Genomic DNA, 19,497 nt, shown 5'->3' with positions numbered 1-19,497 from the left:
TACATAAGATCACATGTTGTATGAGTCCATTTATATGAAGTGTTCAGAGCAGGCAGATCTTTAGAGACAGAAAACAAATTTGTGGTTGCTTAGGACTGGAAGAAATAGGGGATGACTGCAAAAGGATATAAGAATTTTTATTGGGCTGATGAAAATGTTCTAAAATTGATATGATGAAGGTTGCACAATTCTGTAAATATACGAAAAATCCTGAGTCATGCAGCATCTCTAAAAGACATATTTGGGACAGTTGGAGACATTAGAATGCAACCGTGTATTATTGTATTTTGTCAGTGTTATAGTTCTTGGGTGTGACAGTGGTGTGCTTATGTAGGAGAATGTCCTTGTTCTTAGAAGATATGCACTAAAGTATTTAAGGATGAAGTATCATAGTAGCTGCAACTTAATATGGAAATGTGTTCAGCCAGAAGAGAAGTATTTGGTGTATGTGTATAAAGAGAGAAAGCACATGTTGGCAGCTGTGAATGTTAGTTGCCATTCTTTTCTGTAGGTTTGAAACTTCAAAATAAAACACTGGGGAGAAAAGGTTAATTGCCACCAAATTTGAAACCAGATTTGTGATCCATATTGTTATGAAAATTCAGAATTTCCAGAGACTCTTATTCATTCAAAATGTTTATTGTTTTTTTTTTAATTATAACCATAATGACATTTAAAGAAATGGAATGAGAGCACAGCACATATAACCAAATTTCTTTGACTAGTGGGTTTTATTATCAGTAACTACAAATTATAATCAAATGTCAGTAACTGTAAGACTTTTCTCTCAGGCCACTCAGTTTTTCCAGACATGAATCTTCTAGTCTTCTACCCAAGAAGTATAAGCCCACAGCCTATATTCTGGTAGCTGAGTGGAAGAGGTGGTGCTGGTTATCTCATTATTTAATATGTAGATTTTCCCATAATCCCTCTTTTGCCTGATGACACTTTGCCCCCAACCTCTGCCACCCCTGATATTACTAGGTCCAGATCCTCTGTGATTTAGCCACTATATAACGTACACCTGTCAAAACCCAAACTCTGTACACTGAGTAAAACAAAGCAGTAATATGAGTTGATTGCAGTAACTCATGGGACCTGGTACTTCATTTTTTTTGATTGCTAACTAATACTTCATTGTATGGATAGACCACATTTTGTTTATTTGTTCATCATTTGGTAGAGTTTTGAGTTGCTTTCCTTTTTCTAGGCTGTTATGAATAATGCCACTCTGAATATCTGTGTATAAGTTTTTATGTGGACATACATCTTCAGTTCTCTTGGGTAAATAACCTACAATGGAATTGCTGAGTCATATGATAACTTTATGTTTAACTGTTTGAGGAATTGCCAAACTATTTTCCAAAGTAACCATCATTTTATAGTCCCACCAGCAATATATGAGGGTTCCAATTTTCCATATTGTGTTTGATTTGGTTTTAATTTATATTTCCCTAGTGACCCATGATGCTGAGCATCTTTCATGTGCTTATTGGCTAATGTTATATCTTCTTTGGAGAAATGTCTATTCAGATCCTTTGCTTACATTTTAATTGTGTTGTTTGTTTTTAAATTGTTGAGTTTTAACAGATCAATGTGTGTGTATGCATACATATTCTTTATATATTCTGGATGCTAATCTCTTATCAGATATATAATTTATAAATACTTTCTCCCATTTTCTGCAAATTTTCCTTTCACTTACTTGATGGGATCATCTGAAGCATGAAAGTTTTCATTTCGATGAGGTCCAGTTATCCATTTTTTCTTTTATTCCTGATGCCTTTACTGTCATATCTAAGAAATTGTTGCCTGACCTAAAGTCATGAACACTTACTCTTATGTTTTCTTTGAAGAATCATATGTTTTAGCTCTTACACCTAGGTTCATAATTCATTTTGAGTTAATTTTTGTGTGATGTCTGAAGTAGGAGTCCAAATTTGTCCTTTTGCATGTAGATACCCAGCTATTCCAGCACCATTTATGCTGGAATTTCAATTTTCAATTTTCAATGCACCATTGAAAGTGCATTGGATTCCTTATCATTTGAAAATAATTTGTTAAAAAAGTACTCTGCACTCTTCACATTCAAACACCTTCTTTTCCAAGACTGCTTGCTGACAGATATGTAGATGGTTAAGTCTATGTGGAAAATTTTATCCAAATTTCTTTTTCTAGTATTCTGGTTTTTTTGTTGTTGTTCTAAAAGTACACACAGAAAAAAGATCCATACTAATAGTGTTATCTACCAGGCTTGATTATTAAAGGTGAATTAAAGGAATTTTAATTAAAGTCCTTACATGCTTTGTTCAGTTCAGTTCAGTTCAGTCTCTCAGTCGTGCCTGACTCTTTGCAAGCCCATGAATCGCAGCATGCCAGGCCTCCCTGTCCATCACCAACTCCTGGAGTTCACTCAAACTCACATCCATCGAGTCGGTGATGCCATCCAGCCATCTCATCCTCTGTCGTCCCCTTCTCCTCCTGCCCCCAATCCCTCCCAGCATCAGAGTCTTTTCCAATGAGTCAACTCTTCGCATGAGGTGGCCAAAGTACTGGAGTTTCCGCTTTAGCATCATTCCTTCCAAAGAAATCCCAGGGCTGATCTCCTTTAGAATGGACTGGTTGGATCTCCTTGCAGTCCAAGGGACTCTCAAGAGTCTTCTCCAACACCACAGTTCAAAAGCATCAATTCTTCAGTGCTCAGCCTTCTTCACAGTCCAACTCTCACATCCATACATGACCACTGGAAAAACCATAGCCTCGACTAGACGGACCTTTGTTGGCAAAGTAATGTCTCTGCTTTTCAATATGCTATCTAGGTTGGTCATAACTTTTCTTCCAAGGAGTAAGCGTCTTTTCATTCCATGGCTGCAGTCACCATCTGCAGTGATTTTGGAGCCCCCAAAAATAAAGTCTGACACTGTTTCCACTGTTTCCCCATCTATTTGCCATGAAGTGATGGGACCAGATGCCGTGATCTTCTTTTTCTGAATGTTGAGTTTTAAGCCAACTTTTTCACTCTCCACTTTCACTTTCAAGAGGCTTTGTTAGGAAGAGCTATTAATAAAATTAATAGTTTTGACTACTTTTATTTATGACCAGCTTGCCTGTGCCTAGTTGCTTGAGAGAATGACTTACTATTGTTAAATACATAAATTCCAGAGATGGACCCTTGTGACTTTTGATCTGAGGTCCATGTTTGAAGCTGTTTTTCTTGTTTTACACATCGTATTGATGTGTACAGCAGTTTGCTTCTGATCAGTAGTCACACAGGCCTCGTAATGAATCTTGGTGTTAGTTTTTCTAGATGATCACCATTTCCGAAGTGAAATTCATGTACTAGCTGTCAGACCTGTGATAAGTACCCTACCCCAAGCTGGAAGAAAATGTGTCCAGCAGGTTTGGGCAGATAGAAGATAGAAAACAGAAGATAGAAGACAGATAGCAGATAGAAGGAAACTTCACTGATTTATATAGATAGGAATTTCAAGCATGTAGAATAAGTCATTATTTTATCTATGTTACATGAGGGTTCATTATACCATTTGATTTATTTTTGTCTAGTTTTAATTTTCTTTGTAATGAAAAGGTGTTAAGGAGTAGATGGTGCCTGAGTTACTGTGCATCTTGAGTTAGAATCTGGAAGCGGTCTCTTGTGTTTGTGACTGACTTTGAACTTGCTCTCTCTGGTTCGCCTTCTGGATTCTACTGATCTCTGACTTTTCTCTTCAGGTAATTTATGCTGCCAGGGATGCCCAGATTTCAGTGGCTCTCTTTCTCCATCTTCTTGGATACCCTTTCTCTAGGAATTCGACTCTAGAAGAAAACGATGACCACATTGTCTGGAGAAAAATCTTAGAGAAATGTCAGGATGTGGTAGATATCCCATTCCGAAGTAAAGGGCTTAGCCGATCAGGAGAAGAGGTTAATGGGGAAGCAACAGAATCTCAGCAGAAGACAAGAAATAAGAAGTCGAAAGCTGATGGAACGATGCCAGGCAACCAGCAAGGGAGAGACCCCAGAAAACATAAAAGAAAGCCCCTGGGAGTGGGCTATTCTGCCAGGTAACTGAGTTTTTCTGTGTCTGGTAGGTTCAGTTCCCCGGCCTGCAGCAAAAGGCATGATGCTTTACCCTGGGTCTGGGAAGAAGGCTCTCCAAGGATTTTTATTTTTCCTTTCCTTCAGGGACATTTGGAGCTAGCCTTTATTTGTGTACTTTTCCCTTTTATTTACCCTTCTACTGTTTTATTTTGAGCAGTGGAAGTGGAAATGAGGAGTGTTTAGCCTAGCTTCGTCACTGACCTCGATACAACCTTAGATCTGTATTCTATTATAGATGAGAAAAGTGAAAGTGTGGTCACTCAGTTGTGAACACTATGGACTGTGGCCCTCCAGGCCCCTCTGTCCATGGGATTCTCCAGGCAAGAATACTGAAGTGGGTTGCCATTCTCTTCTCCAGGGGATCTTCCTGACCCAGGGATTGAACCTGGATCCTCTGCATTCCAGGCAGATTCTTTACCATCTGAGCCACCAGGGGGTATAATTATTATTCCTTGCTTGCTTCAGGAGAGCAAAGTAACATGAAGTGCCTCAGACTTTTCAGGAGAAATGCATCATCTGATTTCTTACTCATTTGGTATTTGGTTATTTAGAATGGTATCCAGGCCCTAAACTTATGTTATTCTCTAGTCAATGAGAATTTTCCTGTACAGCTTATGTCTCTATTGCAGAATGATGACTAATAAATACTTTGGAGTGGAAGTTTGGTTCCTCTAAGCAAAATGCCTTTAGGAATTAGATGATTAGAGTGAGGCGAGTATTGCGTATGGGCCAGAAATAAATCCACAAGGCATTCATCATTTTAGCTTGAATTTTAATTGACTTGGTTTAATCAAGGGATTACAGGGAAGTTTCTTCATGTTCTGTTCCTGCTTGCTTTGATGGTAGAACCATGTAAACACTAATTTCCCAATCTATAAATATAAAAACTAATGGTATAAACTAATTCACTTTAATTTCTCTTTCCTAGCCCATTGTAGATGGAGGAATAAACATGGTTTCTCACCATTTTTTTTCCCCCCATAAATGTAACGTATGACCCTATGAATGGCTTGGGTCACTCAGAATATAGGAAGGTAGCTGATACCTTGATCAATAGTTTGCTCCAAATTTTAGATTTCTCTCTCCCTTCCCCCCAGAAAATCACCTCTGTACGATAACTGCTTTCTCCACGCTCCAGATGGACAGCCCCTCTGCACTTGTGATCGAAGAAAAGCTCAGTGGTACCTGGACAAAGGCATCGGAGGTTTGAGATTCAGCCGTCATATTTGATTTATAATTGGGAGCATGTGGGTACTGACTGGAGTGGGGCTGAGATAAGGGAGGGGGTTGCGATGCATAGAAGGCAGAGAGCCCTAGAGACACGTGGGATGGAGCTGTTCAAAGCCCAGAAATAGTGATCTCTGCCCAGAATACAGCAGAGAACCACTGAGGTGGTGCTTCTTCCTGGGGGAGAGGTGGGCGGGCAGTCATGCTCTAACGCTGCCTCTTTCCTCTAAGAGCTGGTGAGTGAAGAACCTTTTGTGGTCAAGCTGCAGTTTGAACCTGCGGGCAGACCAGAATCCCCGGGAGACTACTACTTGATGGTTAAAGAGAATCTGTGTGTGGTGTGTGGCAAGAAAGACTCGTACATTCGGTAAGTGTCCAGCAGGGTGGGGCTGCCCTCTTGTCTGCCTCTGATGGAAGTAGCCCTTCAAGCCACATGCAGGGCCCTCGGCGGGCTTGGTTGAGGCTGCCCCTTTGGCTTAGAGACTTGTCCCCAGGGGGCATCTCAGTGTCCCCGAGAGCTTCGACACTCTGCCTGGCCTTGCTGTAGTGGTGCCTGCCACGACCCCCTGCCCCCCACCAGAGCCAGTTTTTGGTTTTCAGAATGAAACACTCTTGTCAAAACAGTTTGTCATGAAGAGAATCGTGCCCTTTTGCTCATGAAGGAACGGAGACCAGTTCCTTCAGAAGCTGCCTCTCTGTGTCCTTGCAATCCTCCCCTGAGTGGCTCACAGGCTTTGTGACTCGGGTACATCAGTATCCAGGTGACCTGAAGGCACCCTCTGGAATAGTCTGAGATTATTCTGCGTCAAGGTCCCCAGGCAATGAAGGTGACGTTACCACTGGGCCCGGGTACGCAGACACCTGGGCTTTCTCCCTGGCTACTGAGGAGTGGTAACTCACTTGGCTCCTATCTCTCCTTGCAAAGTGAGACAAACAGTTGTGGTGGCCAGGAGTTTTCCCTGAGAGCTTAGTTTTCCTTAGAAGACAGTGATGGACTTCGATGAATAACCAGGGAAATAATTTGAGAGTAAAGGATTCTTCAGATGAAGGACACGGGCTCTTACAGGTCACCAGGCTTCCAAAATTTCGGGAGTAGTGGTTACCTGCTGCGTGCTTTGAGAGAGTTATTTTCCAGATGTTAAAGGCCATTAGAATTTCTTTTCATTTCTCAGATACTTTTCCGTTGGGGAGCACAGCCTTCCCAGAGGTGGCTATTAGCCTCTTCCTACCCCTGGCTTGCCAGAGGAGTTGGGGAGCCGGTGGTCTGCGCTCACTTCAAGGAGAGGGGGACCCAAGGACTGGAGGTAGTCGGGCCTTTACGTCATGGCTGTTGGGTTGCAGGGCCCCAGCTCCTCAGTCGTGTTTAGGCCCAGATCAGAATCCCAGTGGGGCACCTGCCGACTCCGTGCTCCGTCTGTGTTGTCGGCTAATGCGCGCTGCCTTGTGCCGGCTCCCTTAGGAAGAACGTGATCCCGCACGAGTACCGGAAGCACTTCCCCATCGAGATGAAGGACCATAACTCCCACGATGTGCTGCTGCTCTGCACTTCCTGCCACGCCATCTCCAACTACTACGACAACCACCTGAAGCAGCAGCTGGCCAGGGAGTTCCAGGCCCCCATTGGCTCCGAGGAGGGCTTGCGCCTGCTGGAGGATCCTGAGCGCCGGCAGGTGCGTTCGGGGGCCAGGGCCCTGCTCAACGCCGAGAGCCTGCCTGCGCACCGGAAGGAGGAGCTGCTGCAGGGGCTGCGAGAGTTTTACCGCACAGACAGGGTCACGGAGGAGATGCTTCAGGAGGCAGCCAGCCTGGAGACCAGGTATGATCTGCGGTCCTGCTCAGAGGGGAGTGAGGACTGGTCTAGAGTCTTTACGCCAGCTGCTCGGTTTGAGTGCCTGTACGGCAGAAGCAGGTACCCTGCGGCAGCCTCGGGCTCACCCCACTAAGTCTGTGTGGCTCAAAATAACCAAGCACCTAGGACAGAGCAATCTGTTTGCTGATTAACTTTCTAGAGGAGACTTGCCTTCTGTCCTTGACCTTTTAAGATCATATCCATATGTCCAGCCATTTTCATAATGAGCAGGAGAGTTCAAAGGCACTGGAGTTGAACCTTATGCATTCTCTGCAGAAGGAAATCTTCTGGTCAGCACATAAGAGGAAAATCAGAGTCAAGAAATACCCCTCCAGTCTCTGGAGTCGCCTGTGAAGTACAGTGTGTGTGGTTTTGCATCTTTTCCCGTATCCAGGTCGGTGGGAATTGAGACACAGCGGTTCATGTTTCCTGTCTCTAACCTGCCCTCCAGGGTATTGGCCTGCTGAATGGCATGTTGGCCAGGATTGCTGTTAGTATTTAAATTACTTTTTATGTTTTTACTTCCTTGCTTGCTTTCTCTTTCCCCCTGAGTACCTAGTCGAATTCATTGAATTCATATCATTTAATTCAGTGTCCCTAGATGAGAGGCATTTTATAGTCCTGAGAAATGAATGGCAACATGGCCCAGATGATAAAAACTCTGGGCTGCCTATTATAGTTTGCTTCCCAACTTGTCAGTTCTTTCCAGGGATTGAAGTAATTGATAAGTTCACAAGTCCTGATAGTCCTGCTGGTTGCCTATAGTGTTTTGTTATTTTTTAAAAATACCCCCATAAACTTAATTATAGCAACAAATATTTATTGAACAAATTTTTATAGATATGCTAATCTATTTAGCCCAGTTAATAAACTTTATATTAATTGCCTTAATTATTTCTTATAACAACCCTGTGAGGTAGGATTTAGATTTCTTATTGGTTTCTGCTAACATTGTATCCTGTATTTTTTTAAATCTTTCAAGATTTAAAAATTATTCTTAAGACTATTTTCCAAACTTTATTTTAGATACCTCAAAATTAAGGTTAAGATTATATTACAAATTAAGGAGACAGGCTCCTTTAACCAGTTCCCAAATGTATTTCCTAAAACAGCTACATTTCCCCTTTTGGTGACCAGCCTATCTAGTAAATTCATCTTGCTGCCTTGGATGGGAGGGTGCTGGGCTTGGGTGTCTAGGACCAAGAAGAACAGCTGTTTGAGGGAAGTTAGGCAAGTTAATGGTATGCTTGTGAGCTAAATAAGAAAATGCCCCACAAATACCTGGAGGGCACGAACAGGCTTGATGGGGAGGATTGAGAGTGGGGTGTAGACGCAGGGAGAAGAACTGAATCCCAGACAGAGAAAGCCTTTCATTCACAGGAGCTGGTGGCACTGTTCACAAGGCATCTTAGTGAGAAAGGAAGCAGGGCTTCATCTTCTCATTAAACAGCACGAGCTGTGCAACTGAGCAACCACGGTAGCATTTCGTTGTGACCAAAACACGTCTTGTGGATGTGGTTTGGCATTTCTTTGTACGAGAATGAAGGCACCAAAGAAATATGTCGCCTTTATTTTACATTCAAGTATTACACTGTGATGAAAACCCGAAACATGTGGGCTGATTGAAGAGCTCATATAAAGACTAAGTATCGATCAGAATGAGTAGCTTAAAAGAAGGGCGAGGGACTTCCATGGTGGTCCAGTGGCTAAGACTCTGCGCTCCCAGTGCAGGGGGCCCAGGTTCTATCCCTGGATCTGATAGAACTAGATCTGAACCTGAGTCTCCTGCATTGCAGATGGATCCTTCACCATCTAAGCTGCCAGGGAAGCCCTAGATCCCACAGGCCGAAGCTAAAGATTCCACACACTGCAATAAGATTGATGATCCTCCGTGCTGCAACTAAGACTCAGTGCAGTCAAATAAATAAATATTAAAAAAAAAAAAAAGAAGGGTGAGCCGATAGGAAGGAAACCCTTGAGTAAGTGAAAGACCTCTGTTCTCCACCCATCATCCGCTAGGCAGTGGGCCCCCGCTAGTAGGGTTGAGCATTGTGCAGTGGCCTTCCCATAAGTATAGCTCAGAATCCCAAGATGCCTTCTCTGGGATTGATTGTGCTTAGTATGTTCGAACTATTTTTAGAAAGTCAGATATGGGAAAGATGTTTTTAAAAGCATCAAAGTAGCCGCCCCTCAGGAGTCCATAGCCTCTCTCTGTACCCCATGGCAGCCCCTTGGCCCACAGCACCTGGAGCTGTTGAGATGCTGTCCTGTGCTTGCTTTCCTCAGACCCTTGTCCTTCGTGTCTTGGCAGGATTTCCAATGAAAACTACATTCCTCACGGGCTGAAGGTGGTGCAGCGCCACACCCAGGGCGGGCTGCGCTCCCTCATGCAGCTGGAGAGCCGCTGGCGGCAGCACTTCCTGGACTCCATGCAGCCCCGGCACCTGCCCCAGCAGTGGTCGGTGGACCACAACCATCAGAAGCTGCTCCGGAAATACGGGGAGGACCTTCCCATCAAGCTGTCGTGATCGCCGCCTCCCTTCCGGGTTAGGACGCCTGGGAAGCTGGAGCCGGGGGGTGCCAAGTCACCTCTTCCTGTTTTAATGTCATTGTCAGATTCTGGTGACACAACTCACAATACTAACCCGTCGTGATCATCCCAGGATGCTTCTGGTGGAGCAAGGCTGTTGCTTTCAGGGGTGCTCCTGGTTTTGAATTTCAGCTGGGCAGAGTGAGAATTCTCTATTCCGCCCTTTTCTGGACAAACGGGAACCTTGGCCTTCATATTTTTCCCCTCTCCCTATAATGCTTTCCCTGTACAGGCGACACATGAAGGATTCTTCCTGAAGTGTCTTGTCAAGACTCTCAAGTTTTTAATATTTTTTTCTTCCCTGTCCAGCATGTTGGTTTATCTCAAACAGGAGCTGTCAAGTATTTCAATCCCATCTGGTTAGGAGGGAGAAAAAAATAAAACGTTCTTCTAGAGGTTGGAGAGGTAGAAGGGGGTTGGATTCATACTCCCAGCTCAGCCTCATGATTAGAAGTTCTTTGGCTTGATGCTGTGCTGGAGCTCACCTGGATGGGGATCCGGCCCAGCTGGGCTGCTTCGGTTTATTACACATCCTTGAAAATGCTCCCCTTTACTTGTTCAGGGCCAAGGCAGCAGCTTCCTGCCACGTGTTTTCACCCTAGCCCTGGAGGGGATTCTTTTTGGAAAGAGGCCTGGGTGGGCCACAGAGAAGCACGAGCACCACCTCCCTAGAGAACTTGGATGATTTGCTCAGCTTTTGGCTGTTTGTTGCAATCCTGCCCAGAACGTCAAGGTTTTTAGCGTAATCCCTTTCTGAGAGGAAGATTATCTTTTCTCAGAATCAGTATCTGGTCCCTTCAGTGTTCTGTGTTCTATCAGATTTGCAATACTGACCTCTTTTAAGCTCTTTAATTCTCTCCCAGAGCCATTTGGTCAGGTTGCAGTGAGAGGATTTCTCCATCTCCCATCTTGCCTGGGACACTGGGATTAATTAATCCGTTTTGATGTTCAAAACGGTGGTGTTTCTCATCTTTCTAAATGTGAGGCCACCACTTTGAGCATGAAATCAACTTATTAGTGATTAGGATCTTTTTTTAAAGTATAAGGAAAACTTTCTTACCTTACAAGATTTTAACAAGCTTTAAAAAAATTTTTTATGGCCATAATTCAACAGGAACTCTGTTTTGGAGCTGTGCCTGAGTTGGTGATGGCTGCTCTAACATTGATAAGTAAAACAACTTCTAAGCACAAAGTTCATGAATTGTAAATGTAAAACTTTTTGCTTTATAACTTTGTAAAATCAGTGAATACTCTTGGGGAAGGAGATCTTTATCCTATAGGTCCCTGCTGTGTGGCAGCCCATGGTGTGTCCTAAGTCACTTAAGTCGTGTCCGACTCTGTGAGACCCTATGGACTGTATAGCCTGCCGGGTACCTCTGACCGTGGGATTCTCCAAGCAAGAATGCTAAGAGTGAGTTGCCATTCCTTTCTCCAGGGGATCTTCCCCACCCAGGAATCGAACCCACATCTCTTATGTCTAACTTGCATTGGCATGCAGGTTCTTTACCACTAGCGCCACGTGGGAAGCCCATGGTATGTATGCACAGACTCCCCTATGCCATCCCACCCCACCCCACCCCGCCTCCCACCCCCACCCCTAGCTTTGACCCCTGGACAGCAGCCCACCACACATGCACATCTTGCATTTTTTTCCTCTTCCCTTCCCACTCGTCCTCAAATAGGTGTTTTTGGGGTCTAAATCAAAAACTCTTGAAAACAAATAGTACCAGCTGCTTTGGGGGCCCTGTGTTCAGCACACTAGGTTGTTACAGGGCTGTCACTTCACTGGAGCCCGCGGCAGAGGACCAAACGGATGGGTGGTCGTCGTAGTAGTCAAGCTTGCCACAAGGGGCGCCTGTAGCTCTTGCTTTATAAGCATTCTTGAGAAATAAGTGGCTTTTATACCCGAACCTTGGACATAACTCAAGACTTATGTTTCAGATTGTGTATATCTGGTTTTGAGTCATTTTGATAAGTTTTATAAGAAAAACCTCTTTCTCTTAAGAGAGTAGGGCACTCCCTTTCTCTTTCCCTGTATCCTCACACTTAGAGGTGAGAATCATGTCCTAAGAGGTCGTTTAAGGAGCTGTGGTTGCTGAGGGTAGAAAGAATGGGTTCTCCAGTAGAACTCCCTGCAGAGCTTAATATCGCAGAGCCAGCAGCCAAGACAGAGGAAAAATCTGGACTATGGCACACACAATCTCTGTCCTTTTTAGAACACACGCTGTTTAGATTTGAATCTTTTCGTGTTTTTAAATCAGCCTTGGACTTTAGCAGCCTGTCCCTAAGACTGACAATAGCTATCTCAAATGAGTCATTTTAGGGTAGGCATATTTTTAAACAATTTTTTCTTCTGATATAAAAGTCATGTGTATGCTTGTTAGAGATGAATCTAAAGAAAGAATGAAAATCCATCATCCCTCCGTGTAGAACAAACCTAATCTCTGCAGGTATGTTTATGAATTTCCTTTCAGTATTTAAAAATGCATATATTGTGTGTAGTATTTAAACAGGCTTGAGAGTCATATATATAGCTTAGTATCCTATGTTTCCTTCATTTAACCTGGTATCATAAGTAATTTCTTGTCTCTTTAAATCTTTGAAAGTAGATTTCCAGTAACTCTACCTTACTTTATTATCCATGCCCACACTGTTGAAATTTTTGGTTGCTTTGGATCCTTTGCTAATATCAATGATGTATGCAATGAACTTTTTTGTGTGTAAATCTTTGACTATAACTTTGCTAACTTATTTAGGTTAGAACCTTAGAAATTGGATTGCAAGGAGGGGGAGGCATGTTGCTGGAGTGAGTACAAATTGATATCCATTTTTAGGGGTTTCTGTGATGGGAATGTTTGCCTTTGACCCTTTCCCTCACGCCCTAGGGCATTCGCTGAGTTTCCTTCTCTGTGAGCAGCAGTGAGCAGACAGTGTCACAGCAAAGGCCCCTCTGATGTGCCTGAACATTACGATTGCAGCCTCAGAGTCTTTTTTCTGCTTCCCTTCTGCTCCCATCCTTCCTTGCCTCATTCCTCCTTGCAGCAGTGATTTTTGGAAATACTGTTTGTTTTAAAAGAAAATTGTAAAAAATATTAATTAAAAATAAAAAATTTTATTTTAAAATAAAGGTTATGGCCTTTTTTCCCCCCCACGGATAAACAAGCAATTACTGATTTGCCATCCTAAAGCGAACAAAGCATGATATTCAGGGATTTGTTTCCCTCTTAAGAGTGCAGCCATAAGTTACTTATTCTTATCCATGTCACAGACAGAGATCAGATGGCAAAATGTGTTCTGTTGAAATAAAGCCATTTTAATCCCTCATTTTAGACTCTCAGGAGCCCAGCAGACAGAAAGAGCTTTTGTTCAGCTTCCTATTCTAATGTTTGGGGCCCTAACATTTGACTATTATTTAAATTCTTTGTTATCTTACCTCTCTGAGTTTTTCATTCATTCATCTATTTTTTTCAATTCATTATGTCTCATCCTCTAAGAGGTACCATAGTTTCTCAGTTTACTAGTTTGCTAATTATTACGTATTTTAAAAGGATTCTTCTTTCTGGTCTCGTTTTTTCTGTTCTTTACTTGGTCATTTTTAGAGTACCTCATCCCTCAGGAATGCAGTTGAGAATCAGTTTTTCTTGGATGAGATAAACTATAAGAGGGTGTAAGAATTATTCTTGTATTGTTTCTGTTTAGTCACTAAATCATGTCTGATGTTTTTACCACCCCCCATGGACTACAACCGGGGCTCCCTAGGTATCGCTAGTGGTAAAGAGCCTGCCTCCCAGTGCAGGAGACTTAAGAGATGTAGGTTCGATCCCTTGGTTGGGAAGATCCCCTGGAGGAAGGCATGGCAACCCACTCCAATATTCTTACCAGAAGAATCCCATGGACAGAGGAATCTGGTAGGCCACGGTCCATAGATTTCCAAGGCGTTGGACACGACTGAAGCAACTTAGCGAGCACGCATGGACTGTAGCCGTCCAGGCTCCTCTGTCCATGGGATTTCCTAGGCAAGAATACTGGAGTGAAAAAAAAAAAAAAGAATACTGAAGTGTTTTGCCATTTCCTCCTCCAGGAGATGTTCTCCACCAAGGGATCGAACCTACATCTCCTGCACCGGCAGGCGGATTCTTCACCATGAGCCACCAGGGAAGCCCCAGTTCTCCTATAGTGGACTCTTGATTGGATAATGTAAAAATTATACATAATCCTCAAAATACTTTTTTTGGAACCGACTTACTCTTTTTAGGTATTCCCCAAGTTGCCCCCTCATGCTGGAGCCAAAAACCTTCCGTCTGTCCCCAGTCCTGGGGCAGTTTTGCATCAGGTGATGGAGCTGGACTGACACGCAGCCAAATGATCATTCCACTTGTTCAAAAGTACCTGTTCCACCCACTCTACCAGGGAGATGCCTTTGCCTGTGGCACCACGGCCCTTACTTAACTAGCAACATGTTATTTGGGAAAGTGGGAAGTACATTAGACCATTATTTCCTCCTCACTAGCCTTGTCTGTGTCCAACTTGGTTGTTGGCACCCCCAGTCACCAAATGGGCAATCCTGTGGGATAAGCAGGAGCTGACTTCCTGTGCACAGGGAGAGGGAGTGTTGGAAGCCCTAGTCCACACTTCCTGGGTGCTCCCTCTTCTAAGGCAGTGGTACTTGCCTTAGAAGGTCACTGTCGGACTGAGTGGAGATAGTTAATCTCACATCCTCCAGACCGAACTCAAGGCGTTTGCCCTCCTTGCAACTTCCTTATTTGCTTTTAATTCTTGATTTTTTCTCTTTTGCCTGATGGGTAGCCTGTTGCCTTCCTGCCAGCATAAGCTTCAAGAGCCGCTAAGTTTACAGTCAGCATTATTATCAACGTGATGTGTGGTCCAGATATTCCTGAGTTGTTAGAGGCTACTTACACGCTACACCTGCTTCCCAAAGATCTCCCTTCTCAGGTTGCAACATGCTGGGAAAAAGTTGGGATTCTGACTGCTCAGACCACCAGGGTATCTATTAAGTCCTGGATGAGAATCCGAAATTTGAGCTTAGTGAGCTGGTAGGGGTGGAAAGAAATAGGAGACTGGGACATGGGCAGTTTTAAAGAATGTACATTTATTTGGTTGGTGGGGGAGGATGGGAGCATAGTCCATGGACTTACCTTTTTTTTTAAATATAAATTTATTTTAATTGGAGGCTAATTACTTTATAATATTGTATTGGTTTTGCCATACATCAACATGAATCCGCCACGGGTGTATACGTGTTCCCCATCCTGAACCCCCCTCCCACCTCCCTCCCCATACCATCCCTCTGGGTCATCCCAGTGCACCAGCCCCAAGCATCCTGTATTATGCATCGAAGCTGGACTGGCGATTTGTTTCACATATGATATTATACGTTTCAATGCCATTCTCCCACCCTCGCCCTCTCCTACAGAGTCCAAAAGACTGTTCTATACATCAGTGTCTCTTTTGCTGTCTCACGTACAGGGTTATCGTTACCATCTTTCTAAATTCCATATATATGCGTTAGTATACTTTATTGGTGTTTTTCTTTCTGGCTTACTTCACTCTGTATAATAGGCTCCAGTTTCATCCACCTCATTAGAACGGATTCAAATGTATTCTTTTTTTGGACTTAGCTTTATATTTTGCTTCTTGTGGCTCAGCTGGTAAAGAATCTGCCTGCAATGTGGGAGACCTCGATTCGATCCCTGGGTTGGGAAGATCCCCTGGAGAAGGGAAAGGCTACCCACTCCAGTATTCCGGCCTGGAGAATTCCATGGACTGTGTAGTCCATGGGGTTGCAAAGAGTCAGACACGACTGAGTGACTTTGACTTTACTTCAAACTCAATTGTATAGTGTATTGGAGGATCAAGAGGCCTTGGTGATAGTGTCTGGTTCTGGCCATCAGCTATGTGTCTTTGGACCAATCACTTAACTTTTTTGGATTCCTTTCTGTACCGATAAAACTAGGAGTTTGAATTAGCTGTGCCGTAAGGGGCCTACTAGCGTGGCATTCTGTAATACATCCCCCTGTTGTTTGATGTGGCGCTCTCCCGTGGGTGCTGTGTACTTTCTGCTTGGTTTCACATTCTCATCCCATCCCAGCCCTGGGAATGCAGCTGTGCATGAAGGGATGCGGGGTGAGGAAGCCAGGATGCCACGCTGTGTCCTCTCAGCCTGCTGACTAGGGCCAAGCCTGCTCCCTCCATCCAGAGCTCCACCTGGGGTCAAAGTACTCCTCTCACCAGAGATGCACTGAGTGTGGCCTTAAGGAACTCACATTTCTATTCCGTTCACTATTTGACAGTAAAGAAGAGAAATCTTTATCTTCACCCACATTGCCAGTGCCGTAAGGCTTAATAAGAAATTGGCATGGAATAGAAATGAGGCATCTTTGCCAAGTATTGTAAATGGGAGGATGTTGGGGAGGAAGAAAACAAGGTTTCTCATTTAAAGATCGGAGATGTTGAGGCTGTGCCATAGAGAGAGAATTGAATAGAACTGGGCACTTGGAAAGGAAAACGTTAAATCAGTAAGTTAATATTCTCTTTTTATGCTGTCAGGACTACCTAAGAAAATTTGAGGGGTCCACTGTGTTAACACATTGTTCTCCATCCATGCGTCCTAAGACAATTAACTGCCAGGGACACTTGAGAAGTCTCTAGGGCCTGCCTTTCTATAACCCTGACCCACCTGGGCCTTTGTCCTGCTTACCTTTCTGGCCACCAGCGAGACAGACACATGCAAAATGTAAAGATTGTATTTTATAAGCTACCAAGAGACATTTTCCCCTCTGTGTATCCATTCTCTGTGACCTGGCAAAAGATACATATTCCAGTCCATCATTGTGCTTCATTTCGGTCCCAAAGAGGTTATGGTGTATTGGCTTTGTGTTGCATAAATTTTGTACCAAGTATGCTAAACTTGAAGCTCTTTTCACAATAATCACTTCAATGTAGACATGAGTCCCCCTTTTTCTACCATATTGGGGTCATTTTGTTGTTGTTCTGGATCAACGAACAGATTGCCAAAAAGGAGGCTAACGTATATATCTCTCCCCTCTCCTAAAATGTAGACATCTTTTGTTTTATCTCCGGCTTCCCTGATAGCTCAGCTGGTAAAGAATCCACATGCAATGGGGGAGACCTGGGTTCGATCCCTGGGTTGGGAAGATCCCCTGGAGAAGGGATAGGCTACCCACTCCAGTGTTCAGGCCTGGAGAATTCCATGGACAGTCCGTGGGGTCGCAAAGAGTTGGACATGACTGAGCGACTTTCACTTCACTTTGTTACATCTCACAGCGCCAATTGGAGCCCCAGTCAGTTGGCTCAGTTCCTTTCCAATCAAGATCTGTATGTTTGGCCCTGGAGGTTTGGTCAGCCCGAGCTGTAGCCCATATAGCTTCCTCTGAGTTCTTGGATACAATGAGCAAGACTAAAGTTGGCTCCGAAACGGAACAGAAGATGACTTGGGGTTAGTTTTTCTTTTTTAAATGTTATACAAGTGCAGAGAGTTGGCTGCCATCCCCCCTCAAACCATCAGCAGAGCTTGACCTTGGCCAAGATTTTGCCTCATCCTCTCGGCATTTTAGCATCGAGTTGCGTTTCAGCCATGGAATGCTTAACCAAAAGCACATGCTCTCGCGGTAGCTTCCAAGGAGCAAGTTTTTGCAGAAAGTCCACATCATGTTGTTTTCTCAAAACAACTGTTTTCTCTGAACCACCAACCCAATAAACCCCCAAATGGTGATTCTTTGGTTTATTTGTACACAAGGGCTGAAATTTTTGCTGCTGTTAATAATACTTTATTGGAGTGTAATATAGTGAAAATGCAATAAAGCATACAAATCTTACAAGTACAGCTCGGTGAATTTTGACAAATGTGTGTGTGTGTGTATATATATATATATATATATATATATATATACACACCTATGTCATTAGGGGACTTCCCTGGTGGCTTAGTGGTAAAAAATCCACATGTCAATGCAGGAGACATGGATTTGATCCCTAAGCCGAGGAGATCCCCTGGAGAAGGAAATGTCAACCCACTCCAGTATTCCTGCCTAGGAAATCCCATGATCAGAGAGGAGCCTGGTGGGCTCTAGTCCCTGGGGTCAAACATAGCGACTAATTCATGTAATCATGAAGGGCTGGAGTTTGTGTATTACATGAAACGTACATCCTGATGATGTACAGCTTGGGGTTGGGAGGTTGTACATTCAGGTGGCTGAGCAGATTAGTGTAACACAGCAAATCCAGGTCAAAATGTGATGACATTGGTGGTCTGAGTCCAGGCAGTCTGGAGGTTTTTTGTCACTCCCAGGGGAACTGGGTACAGCGAAGCTTCATGTTTGTTTTTAACAAGTTGCTTTTAAGAAGAAATATTACGTGCACGTAGGACAAAATTTGTTTTTAAACATATAATGAACAAGGACCTCCTCCCCAGTCCTTCCCTTCCTGACAGTAACCACTGTTACTATGACTTGTGCATTGTGCATCCTTCAGAGGGGCAGAAATGGAATGCGAATGTGTGTGAGTTTGCTTTTAAGTCTTAGGTTTCTTTGCTAAATAAGAATGTCTCTGCCCTTCTCCTCATACTCTAAGCTCTAGTCTTCTAGGCTCTGGTCTAGGGCATTTGTATAGAAATCTGGATCCTGCAGCCTCAGTAGAACCAACCTATTTGTCTTACACTATACAAAGCTCATCCTCTGGATCTGTCATCTGGCCCAAAGTCCATGTTTCTCATAGGATCGGCCATGAGTTGATAAGTGTCTAGGCTGGGTTTTTTTTTACATTAGGCTTTCTACTTCTTTTAATATATATTTAAAAGTTTCTGTAATAAATTTTTTTAATGTCTTATTTCTTCAGCAGTAGCTCCTGCAACACACTTATCTACTTAGGTTTTGGGTTTGTTTTAACGTAATGTTTCACTGCAACTTAAAAGGAAACTGTAGATGGATCTCTAGGCAGCCCCCCTCACCCCATCCCCTCCCCCGTAACTGCCATGACCACCCAAATCGACATTTAAAATTCCAAAGTTACAAACATGAACCAGGATGATTATTCACCTTCAAAAGCCATCCTTTTTAAACATAGGGCTGACCTCAAATTTATTTTGAAAAGCCAACTCCTGTGGCAAGCAAAATTTGGTGTGATTTGTACACTAAGTTTCTCAAGAATGTAAATCTCATGCAGAGCAGAGGACTTATATTCAGCCTTGAAAAGTATTTTACACAATATAATGGGCTCCAGAGCCAGGGAAGGAAGAACCTCGCAGACCCACCCTCTCAGCAGGGGAGAAAACAAAGTCTGCACGGATGGCTTTCCTTGGCCACTACTCCTAGCCACTTCTAATTTTGTACCCCTCTGTGCCAGGTGGATGAGGAGTCGGATCATCTCCAGGTCAGAGCGTTCCAAAAGATGCACAGGTTTTTCCCATTCAAGTCCCATATGGTTTCCCCAGGGCCATTTTATCCTTGATGTCCTTTCACATTCTCTACTTTGTCTCGCTGTAATCCAATCCACCCCAGGCCCCTCCAGTCATCGTTAAGTGTATTCCCACGGGTCAGGGAGCTCTCTTGGAGCATCCCTTTAGAGCAGCTGTCCATTTGAGCAGCATCTGCTTTTCAACTAGCTTGAAGACAGAATGAAGGACATGGTCGAGTCTTTCCCAGTGGGAAGCGGATGACACCGGTAACCTTAGGGACTGCCATCAGGATGCTGC

At 43.6% G+C, this 19,497-nt stretch overlaps 1 protein-coding gene across 3 annotated transcripts in view; it reads left to right on the top strand.

The window, feature by feature from the left end:
* Window positions 1–17,729, top strand: part of EXD2 (exonuclease 3'-5' domain containing 2) — a 62,057-nt gene extending 44,328 nt beyond the window's left edge. For all 3 annotated transcript variants that reach the window (XM_005905739.2, XM_070377660.1, XM_070377661.1), the window contains 5 exons: window positions 3,733–4,064; window positions 5,199–5,305; window positions 5,560–5,695; window positions 6,788–7,144; window positions 9,489–17,729. In XM_005905739.2, the coding sequence (XP_005905801.2) occupies window positions 3,733–4,064; window positions 5,199–5,305; window positions 5,560–5,695; window positions 6,788–7,144; window positions 9,489–9,705 (1,149 nt within the window). In that variant the 3' untranslated portion in view covers window positions 9,706–17,729. The remainder of the gene's footprint in view (window positions 1–3,732; window positions 4,065–5,198; window positions 5,306–5,559; window positions 5,696–6,787; window positions 7,145–9,488) is intronic.
* Window positions 17,730–19,497: the final 1,768 nt, after the last annotated feature.

The sequence above is a fragment of the Bos mutus genome, chromosome 10 (genome assembly GCF_027580195.1).
Source record: "Bos mutus isolate GX-2022 chromosome 10, NWIPB_WYAK_1.1, whole genome shotgun sequence".
In the NCBI taxonomy this organism is placed as follows: domain Eukaryota; kingdom Metazoa; phylum Chordata; class Mammalia; order Artiodactyla; family Bovidae; genus Bos; species Bos mutus.
This window is presented reverse-complemented; position numbering and strand designations above follow the sequence as displayed.